General features: G+C 35.2%; 2 protein-coding genes across 3 annotated transcripts; one reads left to right on the forward strand and one right to left on the reverse strand.

Moving 5' to 3' along the window:
• Window positions 1-903: 903 nt before the first annotated feature.
• LOC144434777 (phosphoribosyl pyrophosphate synthase-associated protein 2-like) lies at window positions 904-10,826 on the reverse strand. 2 transcript variants are annotated; one of them, XM_078123268.1, is made up of 9 exons: window positions 10,460-10,826; window positions 9,151-9,203; window positions 7,715-7,781; window positions 6,629-6,801; window positions 5,468-5,583; window positions 4,017-4,224; window positions 3,806-3,876; window positions 2,620-2,766; window positions 904-2,081 (listed from the first exon to the last, which is right to left on the reverse strand). In XM_078123268.1, the coding sequence occupies exons 1-9, from the start codon at window positions 10,576-10,578 to the stop codon at window positions 1,923-1,925; spliced, it is 1,113 nt and encodes a 370-aa protein (XP_077979394.1). In that variant the 5' UTR covers window positions 10,579-10,826; the 3' UTR covers window positions 904-1,922. The 2 variants fall into 2 exon arrangements, with proteins under 2 accessions (XP_077979394.1, XP_077979395.1); XM_078123269.1 differs by lacking the exon at window positions 904-2,081 and adding an exon at window positions 2,094-2,320.
• An 893-nt stretch (window positions 10,827-11,719) lies between these two features.
• Window positions 11,720-15,769, forward strand: LOC144435762 (endonuclease III-like protein 1). The gene is made up of 4 exons (XM_078124383.1): window positions 11,720-12,112; window positions 12,799-12,969; window positions 14,028-14,293; window positions 14,812-15,769. Exons 1-4 carry the CDS (start codon window positions 11,720-11,722, stop codon window positions 14,993-14,995), a joined length of 1,014 nt encoding a protein of 337 aa, XP_077980509.1. The 3' UTR covers window positions 14,996-15,769.
• Window positions 15,770-16,737: the final 968 nt, after the last annotated feature.

Genomic DNA, 16,737 nt, shown 5'->3' on the forward strand with positions numbered 1-16,737 from the left:
TGTATACACATGATGTATCATCTAATCTTGTAAATAAGCCACAAGATTCAAGGCAGATCCTTCTTATCTAGATGTCATAATATCATCCACATGTCCACTATTTTTAAATTAAATTCATTGATGGTACATCTCCTATTAGGCTTCTAACATAAGAGTGTGTGTGGAATTCATGACAATCTAAGGATTAAGGTGATGTATGTTGGTCATGTATACATAAATGACAAACAGCTACATATGTATTTACTTCCATTTCCATACGAGTGAAATAAGAGTGGTAACTTTGTATGTGCTGTCTTTATGCTAGCTAGTCTAGCTCTCAGTGCCAGTACCAAAGGGCTTGTAAACAGCACTCCTAGTGGCCAAACCATGAAATCTTTATCTCTTCCCCCCCCCCCCCCCCCCCCCCCCACCACCACCACCCACCAGTAATTTTCACTTGCACCAAAGGACCATAGAAATATCTGATCATTTAACATTACAATCTACTTGCATGTTATGTCTGGCTTCAACCATAGTGTAAACGTAGAATTAAGTGCTGGGATAGTGAAAAGTTGAGCATGGTCCTCACTGCTACTATAGTTTTTATACACAACACATGACATTCTAAAGACATTCTACCATATTGAACAAACATTGATATTTGCCTGCTATAATGCCTATTTCACTAAAGTATTGTACAGAGTAGTAATATGTATGCAAACAGATACAAGACACCATTTATTTGTATCATTTACAATACAAGTATGTGCAATTACATCAAAACCAGTGTGTATTCCCATTCTTTGCATCTATCACAAAAGGGTGCTTGTAAAGATATCAATAGTGTGACTCTGGGTTTGTGTTACAGCAAAACCAGACACTATAAGAGTTTTGTAAACAGTTTTTAATGACAAATAGACACTTCTTAACATCATTTCAACTAAAAATGAAAATATAAGTTACTTACATACATTTTTATCAAAATCCAAAACTTGAAATATCTGCCCATATTGGTAGGCATACGGTACATGATTCAAATGTGACACAGAAAATTCACAAACCATTCTACAAAACTACTGAAGGTCTATATAAATACTCTTTTACAATCTGATACAAAAACCAATCCTTCCTCATATCCTGGTACAGAAAATGTCAAGTCAGTCCCAACATTTTAGTAAACAAAATAGACAACAGTTTGATTTAATTAATGAAAGGGTATATATAATGGTCTTAAAGGCAAGTAGTTGACAGTTATCATAGATGACAGACTCATTCTCAGTCACTGATTTTGTCATTGTTTTACACTGACTTGAGTCTGGTAGGTATAGATACCAGTTAAGATAATGTTACTGTATCCCACTTTTATGATGTTCTCTCAATAACCCTGGGTTTGTCAGCTCTATCAATTTGTAGTTAGTCTTGTCAGTGAGTAGGTAGTCTTATGTTCTCATTGACAATATATCATAAAAATGGATTGCAGGAACATTTTCTGAACTCATAGCTGCAGCTGTTTTATTCAGTTCTACTTATTTTACAATGACAATTCACTGAACCAGTGGTCTGACAATTCAGTAAACCCAGTGGTCTGACAATTCAGTAAACCCAGTGGTCTGACAAGTCAGTAATGTCAGTGGCCAGAGAACTCAGTAAGGTCAGCGGTCTGAGAATTCAGCAAAGCCAGTGGTCTTAGAGTGAGTCTACATATATGAGTGAAATACAAAGATATGAAGGGATGGTAAGCTAGGATGGTGAAACTTATGCTAAGCATGCAGGTTACCCTATTCGAGTTGTGTTAGCTGCTTGGGTCAACTCTTGGTAGGACCCAGTCACTTCTTGTTCTTGTACATGCCAGGTTTGCCCTACACAATAGGGGCAGTGTTTCCAGGAAAGTGCAGGAACCCTAAAACAGGGTCCATTAACAAGTCTTTCTGAGGGAGAGGGAGTTAATCTTCTGAGGCAATATTTCTGAAGAGATAGGACATGGACTCCCCAAAGTGGATGCGTCTGATGGCCTCCGATAAAATTAAGCTGATGTCAATGGTCCTGATTTTATTACATTGTAGTTTCTGTAGTTCATGTGGGGTAGTGTTTGTCACTACAACCTGAAACATCAGATATAAGAAAAACCTAGAGAATCAGATATGAGAAGGAAAGGTCGGCAAGAGGTACCATGAAGAATCCTTTAATCATCCGATGAGATATTTCTGAAGAGGTATGACATGGACTCGCCATGATGGATGCGGCGAATAGCCTCAGCAATTATTGGACTGACGTCGATTGTCTGGATTTTTCTACACTGCAGTTTCTGCAGGTCATGCGGAACAGAGTTAGTCACAACAACCTAAGTCCACAAAAAAACAAATCAAAGTGATAGCAAATTGGCATTAACAATATTCTCTCTCAAACAATCGCAAAACCATCTATGTTAGACAAACTGCTACTTGTGATATGTTAGGGTGAGTGGGTAACATACGACTTTGGTTCATACAGGGTGAGCAAATTGGTACATGCAATCCACACTTGTCATGTGGTTCTACCTATGGTGAGGATAGTCTAACATTCTTATTATGCTTCACATGCTATGTCATATCATTCTTTTACTAAATCAACTTGATAAAACTAGACTGTCGTCATATTTACCTCATCAATAGCAGATTCCTCTAACTTCTTGGGGGCATCAGAAGATAACAAACCATGCGTTGCCATAGCATAAATCTTGTATGCCCCTCTTTCCTTTAAGATATCAGCAGCTGCAACAAAAGCCTCTACATCGTCTATCATATCATCCTGTAACAACAGAGAAATCAGTGTAGAACTTCTATACATTAGATTGTCAGTCAAATATAATTATGGTAACCTTCATAGTTGGTATCTAGTAAGAAGGACACACATTACAGTCACCATATCATACCTTACCACAAGGATGGCAACCCCCTTCCCCATCACCAAGATACCCAACCTTCATTACTTCCAAAATTACCAACACACTGCAGTAACAGCTACTCTACCGGAATCAGTCTATAGGTTATGCATAAAATATTCTTTAGTATTTGCAGTTGATTTATTGACATTTCAAAAGGTATAATTAACAGATCATGAATGACATGGGACTGTCAGTAAAAATAGGCATTAAATACCCCCAAAAATTAGTGTCAAAATGGTTAATAATTGTTCAAAAATAAGTCATTTACATTGCGACAGGGTGTTAAACTTTCATAGGGTTTTCTGCATTAGCCGTCTTGTCTCCTCTTCTATTCAGTACACATATGTATAACACATGTAGCCATTTCACGAGACCAAAATGTGTTTGCAGAAATCTGTCCCTATAGCTATGACATTGTGTGTTAGTAGCAGAGTTGTCGACCAAATCACATCAAGTCTCATTAGCATGATAATTATGCAGAGTTATGTTGCTATAGGAAAGTCCTGTTACATCATCCACTTACAAATGATACCTATTTTGTTACCACATCAACTTACCAAAGTCCCCACATCACCAACTTACCACAACAATGGCAATTCTAAATGAACTCACCCACTTACCTCACTTCCAACATTATCAAATTACCTGCCACATTGATATCTAAATCAATTTACCAAATTCCCCACATCACCAACTTACCACAACAATGGCAATTCCAAATCAACTCACCCACTTACCTCACTTCCGACATTATCAAATTACCACATTGATATCTAAATCAATTTAGCAAATTCCACACATCACACCCATTTATCACAATTATGGTACTTCTACATTCCATATCAGCCACTTACTATATTCCCAATTTACCCACTTACCTCACTTCCCACATTGTCAACTTACCACAATGATAGCAATTCTTCCTCCAACATCACCTACTACATTGATTGGTGGTTTTTCTTTTGCTGCAAGTACTGTAATTAAACAGAAACAACTAAGTGTAATTATCAAAATAAAATTAAAAACAACAAATTTTACAAACAAGCAAAGATAACTACATTGAGTAAGATTCTTTGACATTAAAAACATTTAAAGTGTATTATTAAATACTTACATGGAACCATTTCCAACCCTGTGCCAACTACTCTGTGTGCTGAAATTGTAGGTGGAGAATGCCTGCCATCAACAACATCCGATTCAGAAATTTTAGATTCACCATGAATTACAGCCAGACCTAATCTCAGCCTTTCTGCAAAAGATGTCGCTCTCTTAGCTGCTCCTGGGTTCCTGGCAATGATCACTGCATTTCTATAATCTGGAATCTATCAACATATAAAAAGTGAACACACTCTGATCAACTGAGTCGTTCAACATACACATTGAGAATGCACTCTGATCAACCGAGTCATTCAACATACACAGAGTGAACGCACTCTAATCAACTGAATCATTCAACATACAGAGTCACTGTGAACACACTCTAATCAACTGAATCATTCAACATACACAGAGTCACTGTGAACACACTCTGATCAACTGAATCATTCAACATACACAGAGTGAACGCACTCTGATCAACTGAGTCATTCAACATACACAGCATGAATGCACTCTAATCAACTGAGTCATTCAACACACACAGAGTGAACACACTCTAATCAACTGAATCATTAAACATACACACTCTGATCAACTGAATCATTCAACATACACAGAGTGAACGCACTCTGATCAACTGAATCATTCAACATACACAGAGTGAACACACTCTCAACTGAGTCATTCAACATACACAGAGTGAACACACTCTGATCAACTGAATCATTAAACATACACACTCTAATCAACTGAATCATTAAACATACACAGAGTGAACACACTCTGATCAACTGAATCATTCAACATACACAGAGTGAACACACTCTAATCAACTGAATCATTAAACATACACAGAGTGAACACACTCTAATCAACTGAATCATTAAACATACAGAGTGAACACACTCTGATCAACTGAGTCATTCAACACACACAGAGTGAACACACTCTGATCAACTGAATCATTAAACATACACACTCTAATCAACTGAATCATTAAACATACACAGAGTGAACACACTCTAATCAACTGAATCATTCAACACACACAGAGTGAACACACTCTGATCAACTGAATCATTAAACATACACACTCTAATCAACTGAATCATTAAACATACACAGAGTGAACACACACTGATCAACTGAGTCATTCAACATACACAGAGTGAACACACTCTAATCAACTGAATCATTCATGAAATTGAAAACATACAATCTATATGTACAATAAATCAACATTGATATCACTGAGATTAGTCTCTGTGCCTGTGTGATGATATCCATAATCCTTGTTTACATAGTATAGAATTAGAAGTCTATCATGTCAACCATTCTGTGCGAGACAAATCATTGACTTTTGTATTTTGCTGGAACAAAATTATCAAGACTCAATAGGAAAGTGTTTTAAATCATGCACATTCACAAAGAATAGATCTATTACCATGGAGGAGAGAGACGACTTACATGTTCTTGTATGTATTGTAGAATGAAGGGTGAAGCTCTAAGATTATCCACTGGAATCTCAAAGAAACCTTGTATTTCTTTATGATGTAAATCCATAGTAATCAAGTGATCAAGACCTAGGTGTAGTAAAGCAGAAAGAGAAGGAGGACATGCATTACCACACTTGAGGTTTGTTAGCCAATGTAGTAATGGCAAATGATACTACCAAACCAGAAAGACTATAGAATTTCAATTAGTGACATGATGATTTTTTACATCTCATACAATGTTGTTTATTATGGTTTACACAAATAAAATACAAGCACTGATAGCAAACATACACGTGAAATGTTACATTTTAGCTCACTATTAACACAACTTAATAGTTTTGAGTTGGAATCTTCTTCTTCTTTAAAAGTACAGTCCTCAGAATGAGTAATGTTGTACTGGCGGCATAGCAGCAGAGGGAAGTTTAAACAAAATATATACAGTTAAAATAAAACATTCTGCATTAGTCCCACAGTGTTACTGACTGGACCTACTCTTTGAAAGTGTCCAGGTCTATGCTGTCTGTAATGTGGTTAGGCAGAGTGTTCCAGAGCCTGCCTGATGGTGTCTGGAAAGAAGAATCTTCCTGAATTCATCCGACAATGATGTTGATTTTGATGTTTGTTCAGAGATAACTTTATCATATGCCCGAGTGCTATCAGTATCTGTATTTCATTTTATATAATTTGTTAACATAACTATAAGCCTTTTGTGAGAAATAAAAAAAACATCATGCTGCCTAACTGAAACTCTATTGTCACTCTGGTTTGGTGGGACGTCACAATTGGATTATTAAAGAGGAATCCAAGATTTTAGGTTTTCCAAAACCTGACTACTATAACCTTACAACTTTATAAAGTATATACATGTGGCAATACAAAAACAAATGATAATTGTACAATACTGCTAATCACTAAGCCATATGTGTAATATGACCCATTTATGATTGCACTTGTAAGAAGCAAGAACACTAACAAATGGCCCTCTACAATGCTTACATGATAGGCATTCATGACAAGTCTGAAGAAATCTTTCAACTAGAGACAAAAATGTATACTTTTGACGCATATTTATAACTGAGCATAAAAACATGAATGATTTACAGCTTTGTGTTTGTTATATTGATGCACTCACCAGATTTACAAAGCATCTGAGCTATTAACTTGGAAACTATGGATCCTCTCTTCCTCATTTGACTTTGTTTACTGTATGGTAAATATGGGATAACACCTACTACACGTTTGGCACAAGACGTCTTGGCACAGTATGTCATGATCAGTAATTCCATAATGGAATTGTTGACATCTCTGTAGGAGATAATGGAACAGATAACATATTAAGTGAATATTATGTGAATACTTTTATCATCTTGCAGTGATTTTGGTTAAGGGTGGTAAGTAGGTAAAATCTATCTGAGCTCCCCAGTCATTTTACCAGAGTTCCAAAACAGAGTTATGGTGGATTCTGTGGGAAGCTATTGTATTTTTGACCTCTTTCCTCTTATTGTAGTTGATCCCCTACCATGGCAAATAACACTATCTAGGAAAGTAAGAGAATCTGCAAACACTATGCGGGATCAGAAACACATTCAGTGGACAGTTACTTGCAAATATCTTTTACTTATCATTATGTATCAACAAATACTACATTACAGAAGTTAGTTGGTTAGAGTTTGAACCAGCATGATATTTACTTTTCATACAAAGTACTACTTTCTGGTCAATTGACATACAATGATGATGATGTCAGGAAGGTCCTGGGTAACACATTGACAAGCACATTGTATTAACTGCTTTGTATTAATTTGTCAATAGAAGAGTACCAGGTTTCATTTTCTATACCATTTAACATCACAAATAACAATGTGATTAATAACAATGCTGGTACTCAGTCATTTGCATATAGTGGAGATTTCTTTATGGAAGCAAGTGAAAGGCTTTTTTTTCTACATTACATTTCATAACAAGTGTTATGTAAAGTGCTTAAATATCAATATTGAAAGAAAAGTGAACATTATCATATGGAGCATATTTCTCATAAAGCATAATAGAACTTGCTAGAAGTAGTTACTATGTTGAAGGCTATGTTATTAAATACTTTATCTATTACTACAAAGTGTTTAGGAGTATGGCTAACCACAAAATAAACCAAAGTGCTTATATCGTGTTCAAATACAGTCTAATTAGACATTTGTATAATTAAATATAAAAGAAAACTCACTTGGTTCCTGTGCCAATCAGGAAAACATCTTTACCCCTTACAGATTCACCCAACTGGACGTGTGTTTCTATGGGAGAAAAACAAATAAATATTTAGTATAATGACATTTCTACTCAGAGTCAAAATGTTTCTTGGACGTGAATCCCAAATTTTCATCAACATCTCATCAGCATCACTTCCAAGAAATATTTCCACTCTGAAGACTCTGGGCCAGACATGATCCATCAAGGCATTCAATGGCGTTGCAAACGTCAGTGGGTTGAAATTTATTACTAAGTATCTGGGCCAGATATATACCATCAAGGCATTCAATGGCGTTGCAAACGTCTGTGGGTTGAAATTCATTACTACGTATCTGGGCCAGACATGAACCATCAAGGCATTCAATGGTGTTGCAAACGTCTGTGGGTTGAAATTTATTACTACGTATCTGGGCCAGACATGAACCATCAAGGCATTCAATGGTGTTGCAAACGTCTGTGGGTTGAAATTTATTACTAAGTATGAACCCAGAGTCCATGTGCATTCATTCCAACAAATAAGTAACTTGCATATTACACTTAACTTTAGACATATCAAAATGAACCTATGTATTATGATATGTTATACATGATACAACTTTCTGTAGAATATGTTTTTAACATTTACAATTACATGTACGCTCAGGCAAAGTTATAAATAGAATTCATATCTTAATTAATTCTATCAGGAAATGGTAAACATGTCTATTCATGAAAAACTGTAATACTTAAAATATGAAATTCATAGCAAATGTAATCAATCATTTCATTCAGTGTGGGTTTCTGAAACGTTTTAGTAATAGTCATATATTACAACTAGAAATGTAAACTTAAATGAATTAAAATGGTATGAAAATGAGGAACTATACTTACATTGTAAAACGTTACAAAAAATCAATTACAAAGGAATATAGAATCATAAATCTATATTTTTGTTTTGAAAATCAACTTCAATTCTATCAAAGTTTTTACACAACTTGGTTTCAAGGTCTATCCCACCCACCCAACAATAAAGATGCCGAATCACACCCATCCTTTGTGGTTTCAGAATACCATTTCCTTGTTTTGCTGTGACTCAAAACAACAGAACCTTGCCTGCTTAAAATGGTTTCTACATTTACCACAAAATGTATCTAAATTGTATTACATTTTACTGTAGTGTCACTAGTCTATATCCCAAGTAGAATATATTATACAATACATTTGTATATGATTTCTTGCACATCAGAGCTATACACGACACTGAGAAATAACGACGATGAATATTTGGTATCTCATAGTTCAACTTAAGGTGACCACTGAAAGTAAACAGCACAGTGACACTAAGTAAAACATAACACCCTGGTTCCATGGAATACAATTAGGTACTTCATGTGAACAAACTGGATCACTTCATATGACTGAAAATATCCTTACCTTTATTGTCTTGAAGAAATACTGAACATGTCCCAGCATGGATACCAAGTCGACTGAACAAAGGAAAGAAGGTGAAAACGATACAGAAATATTAGCAAACATAAATCTATATTTCATACTGACCATAATATTTTACTGTCATTTTAAATGATCATATTCATCAACATTATTTTTGGTTTTTGTTGTTGTTGTGTGTATTTATTTGGTCATAGAATATCTAAATACAAGTATCTTAAGTCAAATGAAACAAAAGATTATGTTACATAACTTCATCTGCGGTCAAATAATGGCATGATACAATCTTTAACATTCCAAGAAGTTAAACTTTAATTTCAAAAATAAAATGTTAAAAATTAATAAAAGGTCAGATTAAATGATTAAAATGTTAATTTATTTATAGTTTATCTGATCAATCTTTTTTTTTCATGCATTTAAATTTTCATTATGTTTAACTTTTTATTTATAAATATTTTAATGTAATTCTGAAGGAGTTTTATTATGTAACAATAACAAACAAGGAATCTTGTTTATTGATTTGTGGTTCACTTGGTGTATGTACACAGATGATTGAATATCAAGAGAACTATGAACACATTCCCACTATGTTGATAAGTTCATGCTGTTAGTCTTGTATTTCATAAAACTTTATAAGTGAAGAATACATGATTGTTTGGATATGAATACACACTACTAAATTCAAGTGCTCTCAGTCCTATCTGTGCCTTATTTAGGCATCATATACAAATGTATTCCTATTAAAAATTCACATCATAGATTCTTTTAAGGTCTGAATCAGAACAATTCCCTTCAATCAATTCATAGTTTTCATTAGTTATAAATAACAATGTCAATAACTATGTAGTGTAATATTCGATTAACACCATTCTGTCCCTTCCTTGTTATTTTGAGATAGAAGCAGCTGTTTGGCATGTTCACTCTTGGATAATAGCCAGAAAATGACAAGCGAGATTAAAATTGTGTCTTGTGTCTCTGTACAAAAATGAATGATTTCCTCTGTACTATGTAGTGTAAATCATGTGTATTTCTATTCTTAAAGATGTTGACTCAAGTTGTGTATAACTTATTATATACTTCACCAGACAAGAATACTCAGTGACAAGTACAAGCAGTCGTCACCACCAAGTGATAGTACACGTACGAGTGTCGATAGGGAACATTTAATACTATTACGCATTAGTCATTACAATGTGTACGTCATTGCAGTGCTAGTGGTGTGTGTCCTTACGTTTTTGAAGTGATGTGCAAATTAATAGTAAATAAATAAATAATTTCATATTCCGTTTCTTACCTTATGATAAGCTGAGCTAGTTCAGGGTGAGAATTGGTAGCAAATACCACCATAGCACCTTTTGGGGCGGTATTCATTGCTCCCTGTGGATGAGGAATCGGTCCGATCCCCCTAAGCATTGCGCTGTAGTGTTACGTGAAAAACTTGAAAGTCTCACTCGATCAAAATGGCGGCAGAAAGCAAACAAGCATGCTGCGCAAAGGCAAGACTATATACAGGTTAATTGTATACACCAACCTTTACCCACCGTATGAATTTCTAACTTAAAATATTTTTTATACAACTGTTCATGCAGGCGACAAAAAATAACAAATAGCATACACAGTTCGTGTGCTACGACTCCGTATAGCTTACGACGGATACGGCAACACCGTGGTAGACAGATGTATTGTGGGTGGTTTTCAAGTGAACACCAAGAGCCTCGTTTTCGAAAGGCTATCAATACGGTGCAGTGCAGCCAGGTAACTTTCAATCGATCAGTACCTCCTTACGGTGAGTGATACTAGAAGCTAACCCGTACAGAGGGTAAACATTGAAAGGTCAGCATTTACAATTTTACAAGTCATTAGTATATCTGAATGGGACTGTCTATGATAAATTTTAAACCGTCTCTTTCAGTAAACAAACTACATGTATTTTGAAATTTGAGGAGTGGTGTGATTGAGGAGGGAAGGGGTTGTTATTATTCAGTGCATATCATTTGTTTTGTTCATGTAATTCTCTCGTCTATGTATATTTATATATGCAATTCCTGCTTCTTACTTAGATCATGGCTTCAAATTTGGTTTCATTTACATTTTTACAATGAATACAAATAAACATACACAGAATCCCCTTGCGAAAATATCATATATGATCCTATACTGAGGAAAAAGTCTTATAGGGATCCTATAGGATTCTTAAATTCATATAAGAAAAATCTTCTAAGATTTAGGCCCCTTTCTTTTAGGATTCCTATAGGACATCTTTTTGGATGTTTTTAGGAATACATTAGGATTCCTATTGGATGTCTTTTAGGAATATTAAAGGATTCCTACAGGATGTCTTTTTGGAATACTAAAGGATTTGTATAAAATGTCTTTTAGGAATACTAAAGGATTCATCTAGGATGTCTTTTAGGAATACTTAAGAATTCGTCTAGGATATCTTTTTGGAATACGAAAGGATCCCTATAAGAAGTCTTTTAGGAATTCTATTTAATATATTTACTACTATAGAAACTGATATAAATGTTTCTTTATCTTTTAGAGATATGTCAGCATGACTACATCAGTGTACTTCACAAATACACAGCGATGTACACGGTCCATGTCTCAACTCTTCAAGAAAAGTGATCAAGTATCAGGAAAGACTCAGATCTCAGAAGACATACCAACATCAAAGACAGATAATAAAATAAAAGTGAAAGATAGAAAAACAAAAACCATAAAGAGAAATCATATAAAGATAGAATATGATGAAAGAAAAGAGACACAGCAGTCATCTGAAGACACTGAAAGCAAGATAATGAAAAAAGATGAAACTAAACCAGGCTGGAGTCCACCACACTGGCAACAACAATTTACAAACATACGGGAAATGAGGAAAAATTTGGATGCACCTGTTGATACAATGGGTTGTGAAAGGCTGGCTGACAAAGAAGCTGTTCCACAGGTAACATACAGCCTCCCTCCCCCTCATCCCTCACATAAAATCCTACACATTAGACATAAAATAAAACAGTAACGAAATGTACAATGTACAAAGTAACTGATGTGGTATGTTACAAACTGATTCATAGAATTGAGTGTTACTTCTATATATATCTTTATGGATCCTGAAAGTGCAGGAGCTGAGAAAATAGGGAATTATATAATATCTCTGATTTCATCAGTATTCAAATAATGATAAATGATGATAATGGCATTGCATTTTTTTACATAGCGTAGAACTTTACAACACTGTGCTGAAAGTGCTTTGAAATTATTGACCCTGGCACAGATCTATAATCCCACAAAATCCCTTACTGGTAAAACTTCCTCAACTCCCTGGGAAACATTAACAATTCAAGCTGCCTGTGTAAGCACATAGATAGCAATCTCTATTCAACTATCCCCATGTGGATTGACTCAGACACATTCTGCTATATATTTTAGGTGTATCGTTACCACATGTTGCTGTTTATTTTAGGTGTATCGTTACCACATGTTGCTGTTTATTTTAGGTGTATCGTTACCAAGCGTTGCTGTTTATTCTAGGTGTATCGTTACCAAGTGTTGCTGTTTATTCTAGGTGTATCGTTACCAAGTGTTGCTGTTTATTCTAGGTGTATCGTTACCAAGTGTTGCTGTTTATTTTAGGTGTATCGTTACCAAGTGTTGCTGTCTTTGATGCTGTCTAGTCAAACAAAGGACCAAGTCACTGCAGCAGCAATGGAGAAACTGAAAGCTCATGGATGTACTATCAGCAACATCTTGAAGACTGAAGACAAAAAACTTGGAGAACTGATATATCCTGTTGGATTTTGGAAGGTAGATCAGTCCAGTATGATGTGATGTGATGTGATGTGATGTGATGTGATGTGACGATGTGATGTGATGTGATGTGATGTGATGTGATGTGATGTTGACAGTCCAATAGGCTAAGTTTTACAATTGTTTTTGCTTGAGTGTAAACATTGTAAACAGTCTAAGTACAGTAGAGCTTTACTTTGCCTGAAAATCCAGTTGTTTTCACTTCTGTAGTATGCTCAACAACAGGGTAGTGGGTAGCAAGTGGTTACATAAATGGACCAACAACTGAACCTTCAGGCAAACGTTTACTAAGTCACAGGCAATGGAATACAGTACATGGTGTATATGCAAACACTGTTGAAGTCACAGACAATGGAATACAGTACATGGTGTATATGCAAACACTGTTGAAGTCACAGGCAATGGAATACAATATATGGTATATATGTAAACACTGTTAACGTCACAGACAATGGAATACAGTAGATGGTATATATGCAAACACTGTTGATGGTTGTGATTTATCAAGGGGTATTAAATTATCACAGTTATGTTTGCTGGTCATCAAACTTTCTCATACTTCTGTCATGTACACAAGCACTTAAAAGATTTGTATAACACTTTACACATAGTAGGAATCCAGAAGAAAAGATACACCCTTCAAATATGTGTGTGCATAAATTAATAAAAATGACTTGCTTAATAACAAAGAAAGACTAAGCCTCCCTTTTCAAACAACAGTGATTTGTAACCATGGACATGTTGGTGACAAAACTGACATACTGAGGACAAAATGTTTGTGCCCATTACAAATTATATTACATACAGTATTTGAATTGGGTAAGTACCTGATTAGTGACTATTTACATACATGTGAACATCAAGTGTATTTCTTGTTATGTGCTGTGTATATGGGACAAAACTGATGTGTATTTCTTGTTATGTGCTGTGTATATGGGACAAAACTAATGTGTATTTCTTGTTATGTGCTGTGTATATGGGACAAAACTAATGTGTATTTCTTGTTATGTGCTGTGTATATGGGACAAAACTGATGTGTATATATTGATTTTTAGAGAAAAGTGGAATACATCAAGAAAACAAGTGTGATTCTACAAGACAAATATAATGATGATATACCTGGGACGTTAAAAGAGTTATGTCAGTTACCAGGAGTAGGACCTAAAATGGCACACCTATGTATGACTATAGCCTGGGAATCATTGTCTGGTATTGGTGTTGATACTCATGTACATAGAATCAGTAATAGACTAGGATGGGTTAAAAAAACTACAACTCAACCAGAGGACACTAGAAAGGCACTTGAAGAATGGTTACCAAGGTGAGGAGTACTTAGTAACAATCTTCAATGAACAGTTTTTGACCAATTGTCTATTTTGTTCTCTCTCTTTCTCCCTTTTTCTCCCTCCCTCCCTCCCTCCCTCCCTCCCTCCCTCCCTCCCTCTGTCATGAAGAGTAGACATTCACAGCCCACTCTGGCTTCACTAAACTGTCTTATCAAACAGCTAGTGTAATCTCCTTGTACCATTCTCCCTCATCTTTTACACAAGACAATACACTCAACATGCTGGGTTAACCGGCAAACCCAGTGACTTCACCAACTCACCTAGCATGTTCAGTGGTTTGTTATTTAACTGATAAGGGTGTACCATACTAAAGAATTGGACTAAAAAGTAAGGCAATTTGGAAAGACCAGTGAGGACTGTGTTTGCATGGAGATGACTTATCTGGGAGAACATTTTGTAATGATAGATAAGTTTATATATTATATAAAATAATTGTAAGTGAAATTATATCTGATAGCTATCATACTTCAAATACTTTCAATTTGTTTTGTAGAGAACACTGGAAAGAAATCAACTGGCTGCTTGTCGGCTTTGGTCAACAGACGTGTTTACCTGTTTCACCAAAATGCCAGGATTGTATGAACAAAGACATCTGTCCAGCAGGAAGGAAATACTTAAGGTCTCCATCTAAAAAGACAATAAAAACAGTCAAAGTCATACCAGCAGAGAAGAAGTAGTAGTGTTAGTAGTGGTAGTACATGTATACAGGTGGAGCTTGAAATATGAGTCAGAAAGTTCCAAACACTGATTTTCCCCAATTTTCATTATCTGCTTGAGAATGTATAATAATATTATTCACCAATATTTTTCTTCACACAGCCAGAAAACATTCACGACCTACAGATTTTGTCACTACTACCGGTACTATTTTGCCTTGTACAGTATCTGTAGTTTTGCTTTGCTTTGCACAATATCTGTAGTTTTGCTTTGCTTTGCACAATATCTGTAGTTTTGCTTTGCTTTGCACAATATCTGTAGTCCTGGTTTGCCTTGTACAATATCTGTAGTACTAGTAGTTTTTTAGCTATAAATGGATCTCAACCATTGGGGAGATAACCGATGGTTTATTTAGTACAAAAATAGTGTTCTGACATCTAACAATACAATGTAATCAAATTTACAGTCTGGGCAACAAACTTACATTTTGCTATCATTATTTGTGCAACATAAGGTACAGGTTAGGATAAAAAATACTCCAAAGCAGTATGTGATATATTTTAGCTGTTTTGTTGCAAAGTTCTTAGGATGAATTTGCAGACATTTTTGTAACATCAGTGGATTATTTGGTCTTACCAATAGAGGGCGCACTACCTAAATACCTTGATATATCACCGTACAACTGCTTCAGTCATACAGGGTGCACTTTTCAATACTTCTATCACTCCTTAATGATTATTTCATTTCTGTTGTGTACATATTTTCTTGTCTATCAGTAGTTGCTAGATCAGTTTTATTTAGGGGCTGGTCAGTTTCATAGCGGGGGGGGGGGGGAGGGGGGAGATTGTGGATTGATGGGGGTCACCCTTGTTTTTGAAAGTGCTCAATGTTACTCAAAACATTGCAAAAAGCTCAAAATGTGTGAAAAGTTTGTTATTGTACGTAAAATAAACCCTTTTACACATTTATCAATCTTTAGCAATGTATTCAGTTACAAACACAGACTTGGTCTATGTCATTTCACTTTAGTTTTTCAAGGACACCATGATAAAATTGTTTTATAGATTAAAAAATCCAAAATGAATACCCAATCCTCGTCCATATGACCGATTTGAAATGAAAGCTTGGGTTGTTTGTTGTTATAGTTCACAATTCTACTATCATGTTATAAATACTTGCATTCAAATCTTAAAGCTACCTCAAAGCAATGTGCACTGCCACAGATTTGGATAGTTTTGTCAATGTTTATTTTCTTTAAAATAAAATGTGTACAAGCAATATGTGCCTGTATTAAGGCTTTGATTTTTGCCATTATTTTTTTAACATAAATGAATGGAAAGCACTATAGTTTAATAGTAAACACAACACAAATTTAAGATAAGATTAAAGACAATACTTTATTTTGTCTCAAATCCTACAACTTCTCCATGATGCACATTTTGGTTAGAAACTGGTGTAGTAAACTATGACTTCACTACCCAGCTAATCCTAACATCAAATATAGATTGATGATATGAAGACACTCATTTTGGTACAGGTTAAGGGTCAAGTATGACGTGGAAACTACCACTGGATGCCAACTGTGGTTTCTCACCCGAACCACAAAGTAGACACTGATATACAAACATGACAAAATACACACTTCAGACACTTGATTGACAAGTACTCAATATAGCTGTCTAGTAATTGTAGCAACATTCCTGGGACCATGTTTATTAGCCGTCTAATTTGTCCAGTGACGCAGTCTTCTTTCACAATGAAT

Source organism: Glandiceps talaboti, chromosome 5, assembly GCF_964340395.1.
Source record: "Glandiceps talaboti chromosome 5, keGlaTala1.1, whole genome shotgun sequence".
In the NCBI taxonomy this organism is placed as follows: Eukaryota; Metazoa; Hemichordata; class Enteropneusta; family Spengelidae; genus Glandiceps; species Glandiceps talaboti.